The sequence below is a fragment of the Scomber scombrus genome, chromosome 17 (genome assembly GCF_963691925.1).
Source record: "Scomber scombrus chromosome 17, fScoSco1.1, whole genome shotgun sequence".
NCBI classification, from domain to species: Eukaryota; Metazoa; Chordata; class Actinopteri; order Scombriformes; family Scombridae; genus Scomber; species Scomber scombrus.
Window position 1 is genome coordinate 6392501 of NC_084986.1, and position 16689 is coordinate 6409189.

Genomic DNA, 16689 nt, shown 5'->3' on the forward strand with positions numbered 1-16689 from the left:
CTGTACATTTTGTTGGTGTATTTGGGGCAAACTCGATTTACACTTTAAGACAAGCAATCACAATCAAATCAATCAATGAAATCAGGTTTAAAAAGGTTCAAATATTTGAAATGAATTGTGTTTTTTACTTCAGTGTCCCTGAACTGTAATTATTTGATGTCAGAGGTAGTGGCAGCAAGAGCAGAAAACAGCAAATCCAAAGAAAAACTAGCAAGAAAAGGAATAGATTTCATGTTAAGGTGAGGAAACGCATCTTAATCAGAATAAAAAGCTGATATTTGAATGCTGTTTGTCAGAAAAAGTGTTAAAATCTGTCAGCGGTCTTCAGCAAAGCTGATGCAAGTTAAACAGCTGCCTAAACAAGTCAAAATATGTTAATGGCTTAGTCCTTTAGTTTCAACGCTGAAAATTAGTTTGACTACAAACAGTTAAGAACTTCTCAGATTTGCATAATTAATGAAGTTGGACAACTATGTGAAGTTCTTTATTGTGTCTCACACCATGTGCAGCTTTATGTACTTTGAGATGTTTAAATGGTGTTTAAAACTAAATATAAATCAGTGACTGAAGCCTTAAAAACATGCTTTTGGTTGCAGTTATACATGCAGGGTCTTCTTCATATTGAAGTATAGCTATCAGACTGTGTTGAAGATGTAATCTAAATGCTTAAAAAGCTCCTTTTCTAGTCACATTTAGCTCACTTTTAATTGTCTGGACCTCTTTTTGACCTGCAGATTGCCCAAACAAAGCGTTCTGTCTTTGCTGTCACTGTTTACAAGACTATCAGACCTTCAGTGTATCTCGGGTGCATCCGTTCATTGATTTTTTAAGCCTGCTTTCCTGCATGTTAATGCCACTTGTACAGGGGATAAGCTACTTTGCGGCAAGACAGGTATTCATGCTTTCAGACAATCCAAGTCACCTTTGTGTTGTGCAGAGCGTCACAGAAAATAGAAAGCGTAGGAACAAACTCAGCAGCCTCCGGTGAACAGAGCAGGTGTTACGTCATAACAGATTGTCTTGAAATATTTCTTATGTACAAGGCGAAGGAGGCCGGTGGTTTTAGCTTAGTTTGCGTTATTTATTGCTTCTCTTAATCTCACACATGTTTTCGAGCCACTGAAGTAGAAACTGTTTCTTTCAAAAATAAACTTTTACATTCCAGTTGGAGCATCGATGTTGGCTGCACATACTGTACTTGATGTATAGAAAATATTCAGTGTGGTCTGAAGGTTCCAGTTCAATGATGAGTACCAGTACGTTGTACAGAGTTAACAATGTGCCCGACAGCAGAAAACAAGTCCCAACTGAATGAATTTGAAGAGATAATACACATTTTTTAAACATTTTCTGGAATCAAGTGATTTTATTCATCAAACAGCCAAATGGAGTGATTTAATTTTTTCAAGTTAGCATCAGTGAAAACATGTGAAACGACCCTTGGGAGTCACTGCGTTGGCAAATTATGTTTCCTCGTGTAAACAGATCAAATTTGAAACCTAAAGATGGTGTGAATGACTTGTTGCAGGTATTTTTTGCAGCGCTGATCTGCTCTCAAACATCCCGCATAGGAGGTGCATCTCAGCTGTTGCATAATTAATTCACATTTTCTGCATTTGCTTGACAAAAAAAACTAATCATGGAGCTGAATTACTTCTCTGGCCACCAAGAAGAAAAAAAACGACGGCTTGATGGAGCCATGTTTGGTCTCAACTTCAAAACATTTTTGGACCTTTCTCATTAGCTTTACACATTTAAATCACACATAATGAAGAGAAAAGAGGAATCACTACATGAACAAATCAACGAGGTCTCAAGTTACATTCGGTTCGAAAGACAAAAGGTAAAATAAAAAGGAAGTATTAGCAAATATTTGACTGAATTACGAGTGCAGTCACGAGGAATAATCTGACACTCATGCAGCACTGCCTCACGGTGAGAGCTGAACTCCTTGTGCAAGTTTTTTTTTTTGCCCTGTAAGAACCACATGAAGACAATGTAAACAGCAGGTTTTTAAGTCAGAGAGGGGATCACCAGCTAGCTGTTAAGATGGAAGCGACACACCAGTGAGACTTCAGTGTAATAATAATAATAATAATAATCAGGAATGCATAATTACAGAGGAATTAAAAGGTTTGTTGTTTGGGGAGGCAGCTTTGAACACCAAAAGAAAAAAAAGTGTCCTACTTACGGCAATTAAACCCTGTTAAAGTAGTATTAAGGCCTCGTAGTTAGACGTGCAGAAATATTACAGAGAACAGAATTCCTTGGAAAACAACTGAAAGAAATCATTTACTATGATTTTTCTGCATAGGGTTCAATGCAAAACTTCCCTCCCCTCACTCCCCTTTGAGGAACTGAAAGCCAGCAAGAACAAAACAAAAAGAAACAAAAAAAGAAAAACAAAAGGACAATTGAGAGAAAAAAAAAAAAATCACTGTTCACGTGAATGCCCTATAGTCAGAACCTGGTGCAGTGTGCTCAGACGCCATCTGTGTTAGGTAGCTGGTGCATTCGTCCCTTTGTTTGCAGTGAGAGGGCCCCGGCCCCCCTCACTTTAACATGCTCTGCAGCATGGCCGTGGCGTAGGTGGGTCGCGCCTGCCGGCTCTCGATGGCGCTGCGGAGGTACTGGATGCCGCCGCAACGCTCCCAGATCTCCTCGTACTGCCGGGGAAGGATCTCAGCTCCCCTCTTCCTCGACAGGCCCGTCTCCTCCAGGCTCAGCTCGCACATCTCCATATCATCCTTTCCTGTAAACGAAAACATTATAAGTTGAGCATCACAATACCTGCCTTGATGTTTCACTAGAAGAGTCGGGGGGACGCTGTAATGAATAACCAACTGGAGTCAATGAACTGTGTGATTTAATGATGGCAACAAGCACAGATGTACTTCCATTTAAACACCATTAACATGAGCAAAAACCCACTGAACATCAGAAGTCGCTGATTATTTGAGGCATCTTTAAATCGCTGGTATAAATGGTGAATTTTTGACATCGCTGTGATGTATCACGAGTTAAAATAAAGTACCACAGAACACCCGAACATCTGCAGACTACATATTTCAATCTCTGAACACATTCAACAGTCTCAATTTACATTCAGTCAGTACCAGTTCCAGCAGTGTGTTAGCCAAGTAATATATGAGGTAGTTACTCACTCACAAAGCGCAGCTGTCGGTGAATACTGCTGCTCCAAAACACCCAACTATTTCACTACAATATGAGCTTTTTAAGATTGATGACTACACTTTTTTTTTTTTTAAATGTTTGCTGACATGGTTTCATAAAACAGCCAAAAGAACCCCACAGGCGACTCTGATCTTCTGAGTCAAGTAAACGCTTGTAGTCCTGAGGTTTTAACTTGTCAGCATACATATGCTGAGACAGATGGGTAAACAATACACCTCTTTTTATTTTAGTGTGATGTTTTGACTCATTATTTGATGACTGTGCTCTCATTCATTTAGATATTTTGATGAAGTCGATATCTGTGTGTCTGTTACATATATTAAAAATATAACTAACAACTGACTAACTGTACAAAATCAAGATGGTAATTTATGGTTAAATACAAAGCAAAAGCGTGCCCATAGAATATGTCCTCCCACTTAATAACCGCTGTATCACTGTGCCTCCCCTGACCAGCTGGGGCTCTTCTATGTGGAGTTTGCATGTTCTCCATGTTCCTGCGTGGGCCAATAGATCAAAAACATGCTGGTTAGGTTAATTACTTTCTCTTAATTGCCCGTATGTGTGAGTGTAACCTCGTAACCCGTAGATGTGAACGTGAGTGTGAATGGTTGTCTGTCTCTATGTCTCTATGTTATATGTTAGCTCTGTGATTGACTGGCAACCTGTCCAGGGTTTACGCCGCTTCTCACTCAATGTCAGCTGAAATTGGCTCCAGCTCCCCTGCGACCCGTTAAAGGATAAGCAGTGTAGAAACTGGACGGATGGATGGATGGATCATCTTTCACAACTGTAGCAGACTGATTGATTTACGAACATGTACAATAAAAATGCTGACCTTTTTGTCAACAAGGAATGACTTTCGGAAAAGCAATACTCTATGAAGTGTACGTCTTAAACTCTCTTTGCACTACATATGAAATAATCTGATGCAGGAAGAGTGCAGCACATTTGTCTCTGTCATGTTCTAATGAGAGCAGAAGTGTGGCGTCCTCGTGGGAAAAACTTCCCAAATCCTGATCGATGAGCCGTATTGGACTTCTCACTTAGGACTCCTGAATAATAATATTTTAAAAAGCCTCACATGCTTTATTGCTGCCCCGTCATGAAACGCCTGATGGTGCGTAATGACCGAGATGATGATGATAAATCTGCGGCACTGTCACAAAGTCAAATCCCTGAGCATTTATTAAACTTGGCCAATGAAGTGCCACTTTTGATTTCTTTTGTTTCTGTTGCCGTCAGCGGATAGACTCATTGATTTTGTGTCTCATCTCACATCCCCTCTCTTCCAACCCTGCCATTCTTAATTTCATTCATCGTTCCTTCTTTCATTCTGTCATTTTGTCGGGACTCCAAGAAGTAACTGCTCCCAGCCAAGAGATCGTCTAGCACATAACCATGGATGTAATATCAGAGCTGGATAGAGCTCCACCAGAGTCCTGCATGGGTCCTGCTTTGTAAACCTGCTCCCATCCAAACCCTCTGTGCTTAAAAAATAATGTGAGGATAAAAAATGACAGTATAACTCATCACCTGTGATATTCACTGCAAAATTACAAAGGGAAACATGTGACGCACACTGAAATCACGTTAAAGCATTGACTGGAGTCAGACAAACTGATCACTAAAGTATTGATCACAGCGTTACTAAGTTTTCCGTCTTGTGCTCCCTCCCTTATCCTAAACGTTCCTTCCTTAATAACTCCATCAATTTATCCTTCAATCCCCCTCTTATCTGATTTCTAATCCCCTCCTTTCATACTTGCATCACATCTCCATGTCGTACTCACCTGCCACCAGCAGGATGGGGTGTTTATCGGGATGCAGCTCCATCTGCCTGGCGATCCAGGGCCCATCGAAGTGAGCGTACCACCAGCCCTTCTTCTTGCCCGTAGGGTCTTTGTACTGGTCACCCGGGCGGATGAACGGGATGCGGAAGTAGCGCTGCTGCCGGTTCATGGCCACCTCGTACTGCCGGGCCGGTATGGGCGGGGCTGGGTTCTGCTGGGCTGGTTTTTGGATGGGAAAAAAATAAGTTAGGTGGCTTCCCGAGCTGATAACCAATCAGGAGTCAGGGACCATGTTTACATGCAGCCTGGGAGCTGGTTAATGGGAATAATGGTAAATATTTGCTTTGTAATGACCTTATTCCTGTTTTCCAACCTGTGTATGAACTTTACAGAAGGCAAGACTAAAGAGAATTTCCTCTCATCGAAAAATGAGCTATTGCAAAAAAAGAAAAGCCTGCATGTGGTGTGCTGTGTTTTGGTGATGTAAGATAGGTGAAAACTAGTTTTCCAACTCACAAAAAGTGCTTTGGTACAGCTCTTTGAGTCAGAACTTCGAGAGAATATTTAAGGCTGGAAAACCCAAGATTGTTGTGAGAAAACTATCAAATAAATCCAGCAATTAGCGATACATCTAAATTCTCGTAGATTAAAAGCTACTCCGTGTACGGTGGCCCTGAGAGCTCAAAACACTGCGACTTAATAGAACCCATGCAAACAGATAAAATACACATAAATTAAGACGTTTTGCAGCAATTACATTATTATAAATGAATAACGACAAATTATAAAACACATTCACTGATTTTAAGATGATCAACATTTAAAAATAATCCATAGTCAACAACAACACAACAGAAGTTTTGGGACATAATACAAACAGTGTTTTAGTTCCTCATTGTAACTGTGGCTACTTTCATTTGTTGTGTTGAACTCGCATTGTTTGTTCATCTCAAATCAGTGAATAAGATTTACTTGGGTTCTTTTAAGTTGCTGTGTTGAGATTTTGCAGTCACTTCTCAAACCATTAATGCCATTTAAAAATAACTGGAGTGGTAGTGAGTGAATTTTGATTAACTGCACAGCCTGAAAGAGCATGTCTGTTTACTCTACCATATATGATTTAGGCATTAATTTCAATATATGTGGTGTGACTTCAGTGATGTTTTCTGCTTGTTCTCATGCTGCTGGCAAAATCAACCTTCATGTAGATGGAAAGATTAACAGCATCTCGTCTGCAGAAACAATTTCCTGCTGACTTGTGATAATCCACAGACAGTTTACATGTAAAACAGATGTTACTGAGACCTAAAATCACTGGAATATCACGGCTATATTTCCATCTTTAACTGCACTGAAGCATTAATGCACAACAGTACAGCTGAATTACTAATTTCTAGTAATTTTTCTGCAGTTGTTGATACACAGGTGAGTGAACTGGAATAATTCTCATGGAAAATGAGAAACAGAAAACACAAAAATGGAACAGAAAATCCAAATGAGCACAACCAAGTTGAAATAACTTGACTTGAAAGGACTGTGATTTCCTTTCAGTGGGTAAATTTCTTCCCACAATCCCCAGCGAACTCACTGCATGTAAACATTACGCCCCGCTCTGCTGTATTCAGGTCGGGTTTGAATAACGAAGCCTTCGCTCGGTCTCCGTGTTTAACTGTAGTCAGTGAGTCCTGCTGTTAGAGCTGGAGGAGGGTCAGCAGAGCTCACAGCAGTGCTGATGACAGAGGGAGGAAATCAGTGAGACATGAAGCATGGCGGGTGTTTATGAAGGGGTTTGCATACTCAAGTGAGAAATAAAACGTATATAATTTGCATCTTTCTACAAAGTAGAGCGTAAAATAGGGATCTACAGATTGAAGAAGCTTTGCTACGTAAAAAAAGGGACTCAGGCTGCAGCTCGTTGAATCAGCTCACTGCAAATACCTTCATTTTAAGAAGTCATTTCATCTTGTATTCAGCTTTAAAATCAGAAAATGTGTAAAATATTTCACTAAGCGACATAAATCTACTTGATTTCTGTACAATTCAGCTTGTTAAAAGGATTTTCTTGATTTAAGTTATTGAAAGAAATGGACTTAAATCTCCACATTTTCCGCCATGTTTTAAAAGTAAAACAATGAAACTGATTCCAGGATTTAAACGCCTTGTTAAAATGAGTTTTCACAGTGTGTGCAAAACCTGAAAAAAACATATTTCAAAGCAACACATCGTTTCACCATCACCAACAACATGGTGCCTCAAACCACCGTCCAGAAAAACTACACCAACATTTCAAATTCCCTTCCTCATACCAACGAGAAGAAAAAAAAATCCCAAAACTTCACTGGCAAAAAAAAAAGAAAGAAAAAATCATCTCTTTTTGTTCAGAAGAAATGAATACATAGAGAAACATTCTTTAGAGTGGTGCTTGAACTTAACTCCCTGCTGGATACACTCAGGTTGTTGATTAGCGTTTGTCATACTTTCTGGCTTTCTGCTACACAGCGCCTGAGGTAGGTGACTCGATGAGGGTGAAAAAAAAAGTTTCGAGGCTGACAAAAAAAAAAAAAAGTGAGTAAAGTAAATCTGAGAACTGTTCATGCAGCTTAACATCAGCTACCAAACGCTGATTCTATTCAAACATTGGCTTCGACATGAGGAAGAAACATCGAGGGAGGGAATCCACATACACACAATCCTGTCTAACAATCCGGTCTGAAATACAGGATTTTAGTTGAAGTTTTGAGTGTTTTTGTCAGCAGAAGAATCTAAAAAAAGATCTCTGCTGTCAAAAAACTGTAACATCATGACATTTAAGAGTTAAAATGTGCTGATACAAGGCGGCTGGATGATACGGTATGTCCGCTAGTATTCACCTGAAGACTGCCACTATAATAAAATCTGTAAAACCTGGAATATAGTTTTATTTGAGCACTGTTAATTCACTTATGTGTTTCCAGATATCTCAGATTTTAGGGGGCAAATAACAAAATACTACTATAAATACTATTTTTTGACTGGTGGTGGGTTTAATGAGTAAAACATTGACTGTACATAAATATGGATGACGTATCTCAACTTTCTACTACTTTGCAAATAGTAGCCAAAACATCTCCTTAATGGAAGCTGCCATCTTGCTTGTGTGACGTCATTAGGACAGATAACGCCCTCAACACACTGCAGTCAATGAATGATGAATTTATTGAGCCCCATCGCTCTGTATTAACAATATGAGAAAGAAAAGAAACTAAACAGCAAAATAAGAGTATGATAAGCCTCATAAATATGCATTTCATATTATGTACTATATACCTCATGAAGCCTATCCCGATATATAAATATCCCAAATATAGCTAGCTGAGAGCCATTACAGGACAGGTTACATGGTGGCCACTGCACAGTGTATGACACACACATAAAAACATGGTCTACAGAGTCATACACACAAAATATAAACAATTAATGCAAATGTAGGCATCTTATAAAACCTGCACTTACACACAATTCTTCTATAAGTGATTCCCAACCAAATTGACACTTCCATAATGTGCTTTCTACCAAGGAGTGCAGGATTGCCTTCGACAGGGTTCAAAGGTGAAACAATGTGACACGTATTATGCAAAACAGCAAAACAACCTTAGTGGCTGCAAAAAGAACTGAAGGTCTTTTCAAAGTCAGAATAAAAAGTTTGGCTCATGTCTTATCTGCTAAAATAGAGGAGGCGGGACTTATGACCTGTCCTACAACCAGCTTCCAGGAGGTGATTAGTTTCAATTTTGCGGCTCTGTCATTACATTCATATTTATATACAGTCAAAGGTCTAAATACAGAGATTTAAACTGCTGCTAAGAGTGACAATAGTTCTTAGTCTGGGTTTCAGTGGAAAGTTTTAATGCTCCAAAGTGGTTTAGATAATGTAAATGCGCTTAAAGACACCTGTACTGTAGTTTGGTGTGAAAATTCCCCTATTTTAACACATTAAACACCACCAGATTTAGTCTGCAATGATGAAAATCAGCCTTCATATTAAACCCACATCATTCAGCTACCCAGTAAGAATTTAACACTCTATTAACTCTACAATAGTGGCAGGTTTAAAGACATATTGTTGTACTGGATGCCTCATATAGCTGCTGTAATGTATCTAAAGCCTTCATTAAGTCAGGAGTGAATGGAGTGAAGCGCCTGCTCGCTGCTTCAACACCTTTACAACATTTCTCTTTCCATCAGTGCGTGCGGTCGCCTTTCCCTCCCGTCACGCTCCTGTAAACGTGACGCTATCATCCGAGACGCCAAACACAACCTGGGCAAACTGCCTTGAAAAAGCCTTCTGTCCTTCTCTCTATCTTTTTTTTCCCTCTCTCATTCTTTCCTCGAGAATTCCTCCTTGTGGGGAGTATCGATAACGGCAGCCTTGAGAGCTCGGAGGAATTACCTCGGCCCTTTATCAAACCCTTATAGCTGTCTGGGAGGCGTATCACAAATGGGGCCGGAGCTGGCACCGCTGCACCGGCCATAAAGACGAAACGGCAGCTTCGTGCCCTCAAAATCGCTCAAATGATCTCTTCCACACACATCTTAATAGAGGCAGGGGTTGCCATGGAAACCCATTAACCTTACCCTCTTTTGCAGAGCGTGCCAAGGAAAGGGAACTTTTTCCATCAAACAGAGCAGCACACAAAAAAAAAACAACCCAACAACACAAACCCAAAGTCCAACAGTCCCAGTTATGAGCAGACCTCTGCCATGTTGGGTGGGGTTAATAAAAAGAAAGGGGGAGGGAGGAGCGGGGGAAGGTGTAGCTCTGTGGTTAGTAGCGTTACACACTGGAGGACCACTTACATGCTTTTTTCACAGGAGGCGCATGATCTGAAAGTAAACATGCCAGGTTACACGGACATGTACAGCAGGAAGTGATGCAACACAGCAGAAAAAACATTGAAACAAGTGAGGTGTGCTTTTTCTTGAATGAATCAGACAAGACAGAAGAGTGAAAATATAAGTACTGTCGATACACATGATGATAACTCAGATGAACATGACTCAGACTAGTCCTGATAATATGAAGACCTTCAGTTTAAGAGCATTAGTGAGATATGTTCTGATGTGAAGACAGAAATGATAAAAAGAGTGAGATGACAATGAAAAGTATGTCCTCTTTTTTTTCCATTTCAAAAATAGTCATACGTGAATGCATCCTTTAAAATATATTGTGGCCACTGCAATTATGTTTAAAAGGAGTATTTATAAAGGTGTTGCTGTGCAGCGTACAGGTATGAAACAGTGTGGAGTAGAAAAATGCAAACATGAAGCGGCAGTTTCTTAGAATAGTCAGTAAACCCTTGAAAAGATGAGTATTGTGTATTGTGTGTGTGTCCAGAGTCTGAGATATCTTACTCCTCTGTGCCACAGAGCTCCTTTGTTGTTCAAAAACTGAAAGCAGTCCCCCAACAGAGGCACCGTTTCCTCCTGTGTGCGCTAAAAACTACAGTGACCAGCTGTTTTAGGAGAGTACTGAGGAGGGAAATAGAACGAACACATTGTTGGGTTTGGTCTTTTCATGAGATTTGCTTTAAATTATTAAAATAAGATTAACAGGAGACTTACCATTTAAGAGGTTTTAAAGCTATTAATATGTGATCAGATGGAATACTTAAAATCTGAGGAGCGCTCCTGCATTTTTGTTTGTTTGGTTTTATAAAGTTTGTATAAATAAGCACTGTTTCATGTCTTAAAAACTAGGATTCCTCACATCGTCCAGCAGACTCTGAACTCCTCTGGAAATCATTTCCTCAGTGATGAAGATGGATAAACAATATAATAATGATGTCAGACATATCTGAGAGGTCCTGGTTTAAAATCCTGTCTGGGACCTTTGTTACATCTCATCCTCCTGACCTTTCTCTCTCCGTCTCTCTCAGCTTTTATTATAAAAACAGAGAAAAAGATAAACAATGAGGAACACCTTGGTGCCACATGTAGGAATGTTTCAGCTGAAAACAGTCTTGTAATCTGTACCTGGCTATGCACCAAAATACACTTTCGTTAATATGCTAACTGACTTATGACAGCCATGAATATGCAATGATGAAATGTCACAAAACATTAGAGACACACTCAGCATTCATGTAGACACACTGAACTGAATGTGACTTCTGTAGCTAAATGCATTAATTATGGCAGTTTTTGTTCTTTAAGGCCACAACTAAAATAATTCAACTAATTATAAGAAAATAGCAGAAAGAAATTAGAAAATAATGTTTTTTAAAGTATTGAAAAATTATTTTACTAAAATGTCAAAGTGGCACAAATCCATGTAGAAATGTATGCAGCCTAAGTCATTTTTAAACCAAAGAATTCAAGACGAGCTGTATTTTAATTACATACCACAAGTTTAAGAAAATAAAAGCTTAAATATAAAGCACTTAGATGACAACGTGATTTCACTTTTTGATGCTGAGTTTCACCAAAAAACAAATCAATGGCATTATATCTCCTCGATTTTAACTGAATTAAATTGAAGTGTGTAGTTAAAAGGATATTCTGCTAACAAACAGTCAGGACTGCAAACATAACCTCCTCTGTGAAGGTGACGATGTGGTTTTTTTGATGTTCGAGTGATATTACACTGAAGGGCTTTCAGCTACTTGAAGAAAATGGGTGAAATGTGGAGTCTGAACACCAGAGCCAGAGTAGCAATTTAAACCTTTCAAGTCTAAGATTGTTTTTTATGTATTTTTGGGGTCATGGAAGGAATGAAAGTTGCCTCCTTTAATCAAGAATGAGGCAAATCCTTTCAGCTTGAAGTCAAAAGCAAAAAAATATCAGATGGTATCTTGATATTTGCATCTTAAAACTGCATTTGTCTTTTATAATATGATGTTATGTGAGTCTATGCTTTATGGTGAGTACGTCCTTAAAAACATTGATTTGCTTGATGGACTGTGAAAACATCAAGGACAGCGACTGAAATGAGTCCAAGACATTATCGTTCTACCTCTGATAAAGTCTGAGTGTCTGAATGAACCTGAACATAACAAGAGCCACATTTCTGCATCCCAGCTGATGAACCCAACATTATAAAAAGATATAATGATAATTAATTAATAAAGCATGATTGGAATAGAGAGAGAGGTGGGGTGGATGATGCTATTTTAAAATCTTAAATCCATGTTAAAAACGTTCCTCTTTTCATCTGCTTATGATTAAGCTCTTTTAAAGCACTTTAAATTGTCATGTTCCATTTTGCACTGTATGTTCTTTTAATAATTTTAAAGCAAATCAGTATTTTATGCTGCAGTCTAGCTTCTTGTTTTCTTTCTCTCTTTCTATTTCTCTGGACTTTGTTTTAATTTTCGTTATAATAGTTTTTTTTTTTGATTGTTTCCAATTTTTACTATAATTGGGTTGGTTTTTTAATTAATTTTTAATGTTTTTATGCTTCCAATTCTTACTGTTAAATGTTTGTTTTTATGTAAAGCACATTGAGTTGCCCCTGGATATGAAATACACTATATGAATAAAGCTGCCTTGCTAACAAAAGGTCCCAGGACAGATTCACACCTCAGATTTTACATTAACACGTCGCATGCCTTCACACACACACAGCAAGACACCCATTAAAAAAAAACAAAAAAAACACTTAAAGGGCTGCGTGTGACACGTGTCCACAGTGAGGCTCAGCAAGCAGCTCGTCTCTCGCTGATGAGAGGATGAAGGATGAAAGTGGGTGTGTGGGCTCACAGTTCAATCAGTAGTCTGAACAGAGCAACGCAACAGCGGGCTCCCGAATAAGAGCTCTTTGTGGTCATGACAACTCAACGTGTGGCACAATTAGATGAGGGCACGGCGACGGAGAGAGGTGAGAGACCATAACCAGAGTCCATTTGGTCCTCATGTTTGAGCGTCGTCGAGACTGAGGAAACGACAAAGTGACCCCAACCCGAGCACCTGAGGAGTTCATCTTCAAAAAGTCAAGTCATTTATTTTAAGGGTTGTCTCAAATATGAAGGTTCTTACATGTTATCAGTTTATAATTTGTTCTGTCCAGGTAAGAAGATTTATTTCAGGACAAATGTGTAAGTGTGTAAAACCGGGCAGATGTAGCTCACATCAATAATGGATTTTTTAATGGATGGGTCGCCCCCAACTGGGTCAGATTGGTTGTGGTTATTTATTACTTGACAAACAACGACCTGAACGGTTCAACGCTACAATTTCAGCATTAAAATTGCCTCAGTGCGCTTGTGTGAGTAAAGTAGTAAACATTAACAAACAAGGGAACGTGAGGCCAGGTTCATCCAGCTCTGTGGAGGCTACTGTAAAAGGTAAAATGGCTACAAGTAAAGCTGCCTTTCTCTCTATTGACGACAACTTCAAGGATTCGGTCATCTTCTTTGATAAAAATTTAAACGGACAAACCCATTTGTTCTTCCTGTGTGAGGCAGCATTTTGCTAAAAGACTTGCTGTAAATCCACAGGAGGAAGAAGAAAAAGAAGAAGAAGAAGTAGTTCAGTGTGAACATCAGGTCATGACTGGTTGACCCATCGCACTGTAAAAACATATGATTAACACAATGTACATGATTAATAAAAAACTTTTACAGGTGAAAGAGAAAATGAAATGAGTGAAAATCACTCGGCTTTTGGCAGGTCATTCATTGAAATTTCCATATTGAACTGTTGATTTGGAAACTCATCGAGTCTCTTGAAACACCTGAAACTGTCAAAGTGCGGCAGCTAAGAACTGTGTTTTGTACTCTTTAAGTATGTGAATGAAGCAAAAAGAAAATGTCACTGTTGGAAAACAAACAAACTTTAGATAAAATAGAAAAACCACAGAGGATGATTTAAAACCTTAATAAATCTGCAATGTAACGTACCATAGTCTATGACAGATTTGGGCGCTCGCTGCTCTGTCTCGGTGTTCCTCTTCTTGTTCTTTGACTTCCAGGCGTGGTAAACCTTGAGCCGGCGGTGGAACTCCTCCCTGCAGGCAGCCAGCAGCTCGATGTCTGGAGGGGAAAGATTTGGAAAAATCTTTAAGAACACAGAATATCTCCAAACATAACACCAGATAATATGTGCAGCATCTGTTTGCAATTATCATTTAGAGTCATATTTCTGTCCATCTGATGAATCTAAGTCCCATATTCAACCTCTTTTATTTCAGTTTTTACTCTCTAACAACTCCTGAGGGAAATATCTGGCTCTTTAGCTGCTAACTGTGCCTGTTTGCTGTTTGATGCAGAGCAGGTAAAGTAAAGTGTAGAGCTTTTTCCTCTAAAGACAGCTGCCTGCAGCGGCCAAAAAACAACACTTATGAGCGCTGAGAGTGAACCAAGACAGTAAAGTTGCAGCCAGAAAGTGAATCAATGAGCTGAAACTCGTTATAAAGCTCCTTAAAGCTGAAAGGAGCTGCAGAGTCACTGATTATTCTCTGTAGGTTCATAACTACAAGATGTTGCTAAAGAAATATTGATTATAGCCACTTTACACTGAATAATGTATAAAAATGAAGTATTCTTATTGATTACATTTGTACACTTGTACATTTTAGATTTTCAGTGACAAAAAAACACACATACACTACATCATGCTCCCCTCTTTTAGTATTCATTTTAGTATTCAATATATTTTCTTTCATATAACTCTTGAAAAACAGTTTCACACCTCAGTGGAGACATTCTGTTGTGGGACAGGCAGCTTCCCCCCAAAACCATAAAAAGCTGTGAGCTGAGTATCTTTGACTGTACATCTAATTTAAAATGTACTTCTGGTGTCTCAGACCGCGTTTAGAACTGAGATTCACAGTCACAAACCTTTACATGACACTATTTTTTGACTGCTGGTACCACTGAAACTTGCATGCAGGAAAACACGCTGCGTAACCATAACGACCGGCGACCGCAAGCTATCATCACATCAGCCTGATTGCTGATTGTTGCGGTCTCCAGTTTCTGTACGACATGTATTTAATAACTTCACTGAACTGTTAAAAGAACGATGATGAGTGGAAATAAATTGCAGATGTTGGTTCATTCGGTCCAGTCGGAGCAGGGATTTTATATTACAGGTTTACGCAACACATACACAAAACTACAGATTCATGAGAGGCCAGATGACTGATGACTACTTTGTGTCTGTATCTGCAATGTTTAACACTGTTTTCAATCTACCGTTGCCTAATTTAACACTTATTTCTTCTATCTTGATTAATTTTATCACATCTGCATCATGTACTGTAAATGCCACCTCATTTTTAATGTGGTTTAACTACTACAGTACTACTTTTATTAACACTGGTGCCCCAAAGGGATGTGATTTATCTCCACTGTTGTCTTCATTAACACAAATGACGGCACTACCCACTCCCTGACTGTAAAGATGTTTAAGTTCGCCGATGATACCATATTTGTAGGACTGATCTCAATGAAACATTTTACAGAAACAAGGTTTGTATCCCTGTTGGATTGGTTTGCAGCCATAAATTTGGAGTTGACTGTCAACAAAACAAAAGAAGTAGTGGTGGATTTCTGTAAGAGTCATGGTGGCCATCTACTTCTCGTGAGAAATGGTCAGGAAACTCAAAAAGTGGAGCATTACAAATTCTTTGGGCATAACAATCTCCTCTTGCTTAAAGCAAGTACTAAAAAGTTCACTTCTTTTTAAGACAGCTGAAAAAGTTTTCCATATCACAGAAAGATATGATGCAATTTTATCACAGTTATTTAGTATAGACACAGCTCAGCACAAGACAGGAAAAATCTGGACAAAATAATATGCACAGCATCAAAAATCAAATGTTAGGAGCTTTAATCCCTCACTCAGATCTATACTGTTGAACCCTTCTCACCCTGCTAACCATCTTTTTAACTTCCTCTCTTCTTTTAAAAGACTGAGGAGTATCAAAACCAGGACAACCAGGTTCTGTAACAGCACCTACCCCGAGGCTGTTTGTGCCCTTAACTCTTAAATCATTAACGTGCTGCCTGTTTATTCCTGTCAGTGGCACAATGTAAGGGTATGTATACAACTATACACACTATAGCTGGTTGTCATATGTTAGCTTCACCATGGGAGTGTGGTTTTAATCATTTATTATCATTTGAATTGCTTTTACGTCCTGAGGTGATTATTGTATGTGATGGGCGTTGAGTCTGAGATCATGTTCCCTTTCACTTAAATGAGAACGTGATCTCAGGCTTTATGTATGCATGTGAGAAGGGTTCTTGTTCTTGTTATCTCTGAGCTCACCAAACCAAATTCCGATAAAATATGTTGAAATGTCGATAAAGTATTGAAATGCATGTAAAATGTAGCTGTACTCTGGGAACCGTTGGTTTAAAATATCACTGGATGCAGTAGATGGATAGAGGCGTCCACATACTGTTGGTCACTGAACTGTTAAACCTCACACAATTATTATCGACAGGCATATCCTTTTATCCTCTAAACTGTCAGCATTCATTAAAAATCATAACAGGAATCTATACAGTTCACACACACACACACACACACACACACACACACACACACACACACACACACACACACACACACACACACACACACACACACACACACACACACACACACACACACACACACACACACACACACACACACACACACACACACACACACACACACACACACACAAAGCGATAAAAGATGCTTTACATTGCCCCGAGCATAAAGATAACAC

The 16689-nt window shown here is 39.1% G+C and overlaps 1 protein-coding gene across 4 annotated transcripts in view; it reads right to left on the bottom strand.

The window, feature by feature from the left end:
• Positions 1–1521: 1521 nt before the first annotated feature.
• Positions 1522–16689, bottom strand: part of LOC133997691 (unconventional myosin-VI-like) — a gene marked incomplete at its 5' end in the record, with an annotated part of 71250 nt that continues 56082 nt past the window's right edge. For 2 of the 4 annotated variants that reach the window (XM_062437380.1, XM_062437378.1), the window contains 4 exon segments: positions 1522–2752; positions 4989–5207; positions 9825–9851; positions 13865–13996. In XM_062437380.1, the coding sequence (XP_062293364.1) occupies positions 2553–2752; positions 4989–5207; positions 9825–9851; positions 13865–13996 (578 nt within the window). 4 annotated transcript variants of the gene reach the window in all.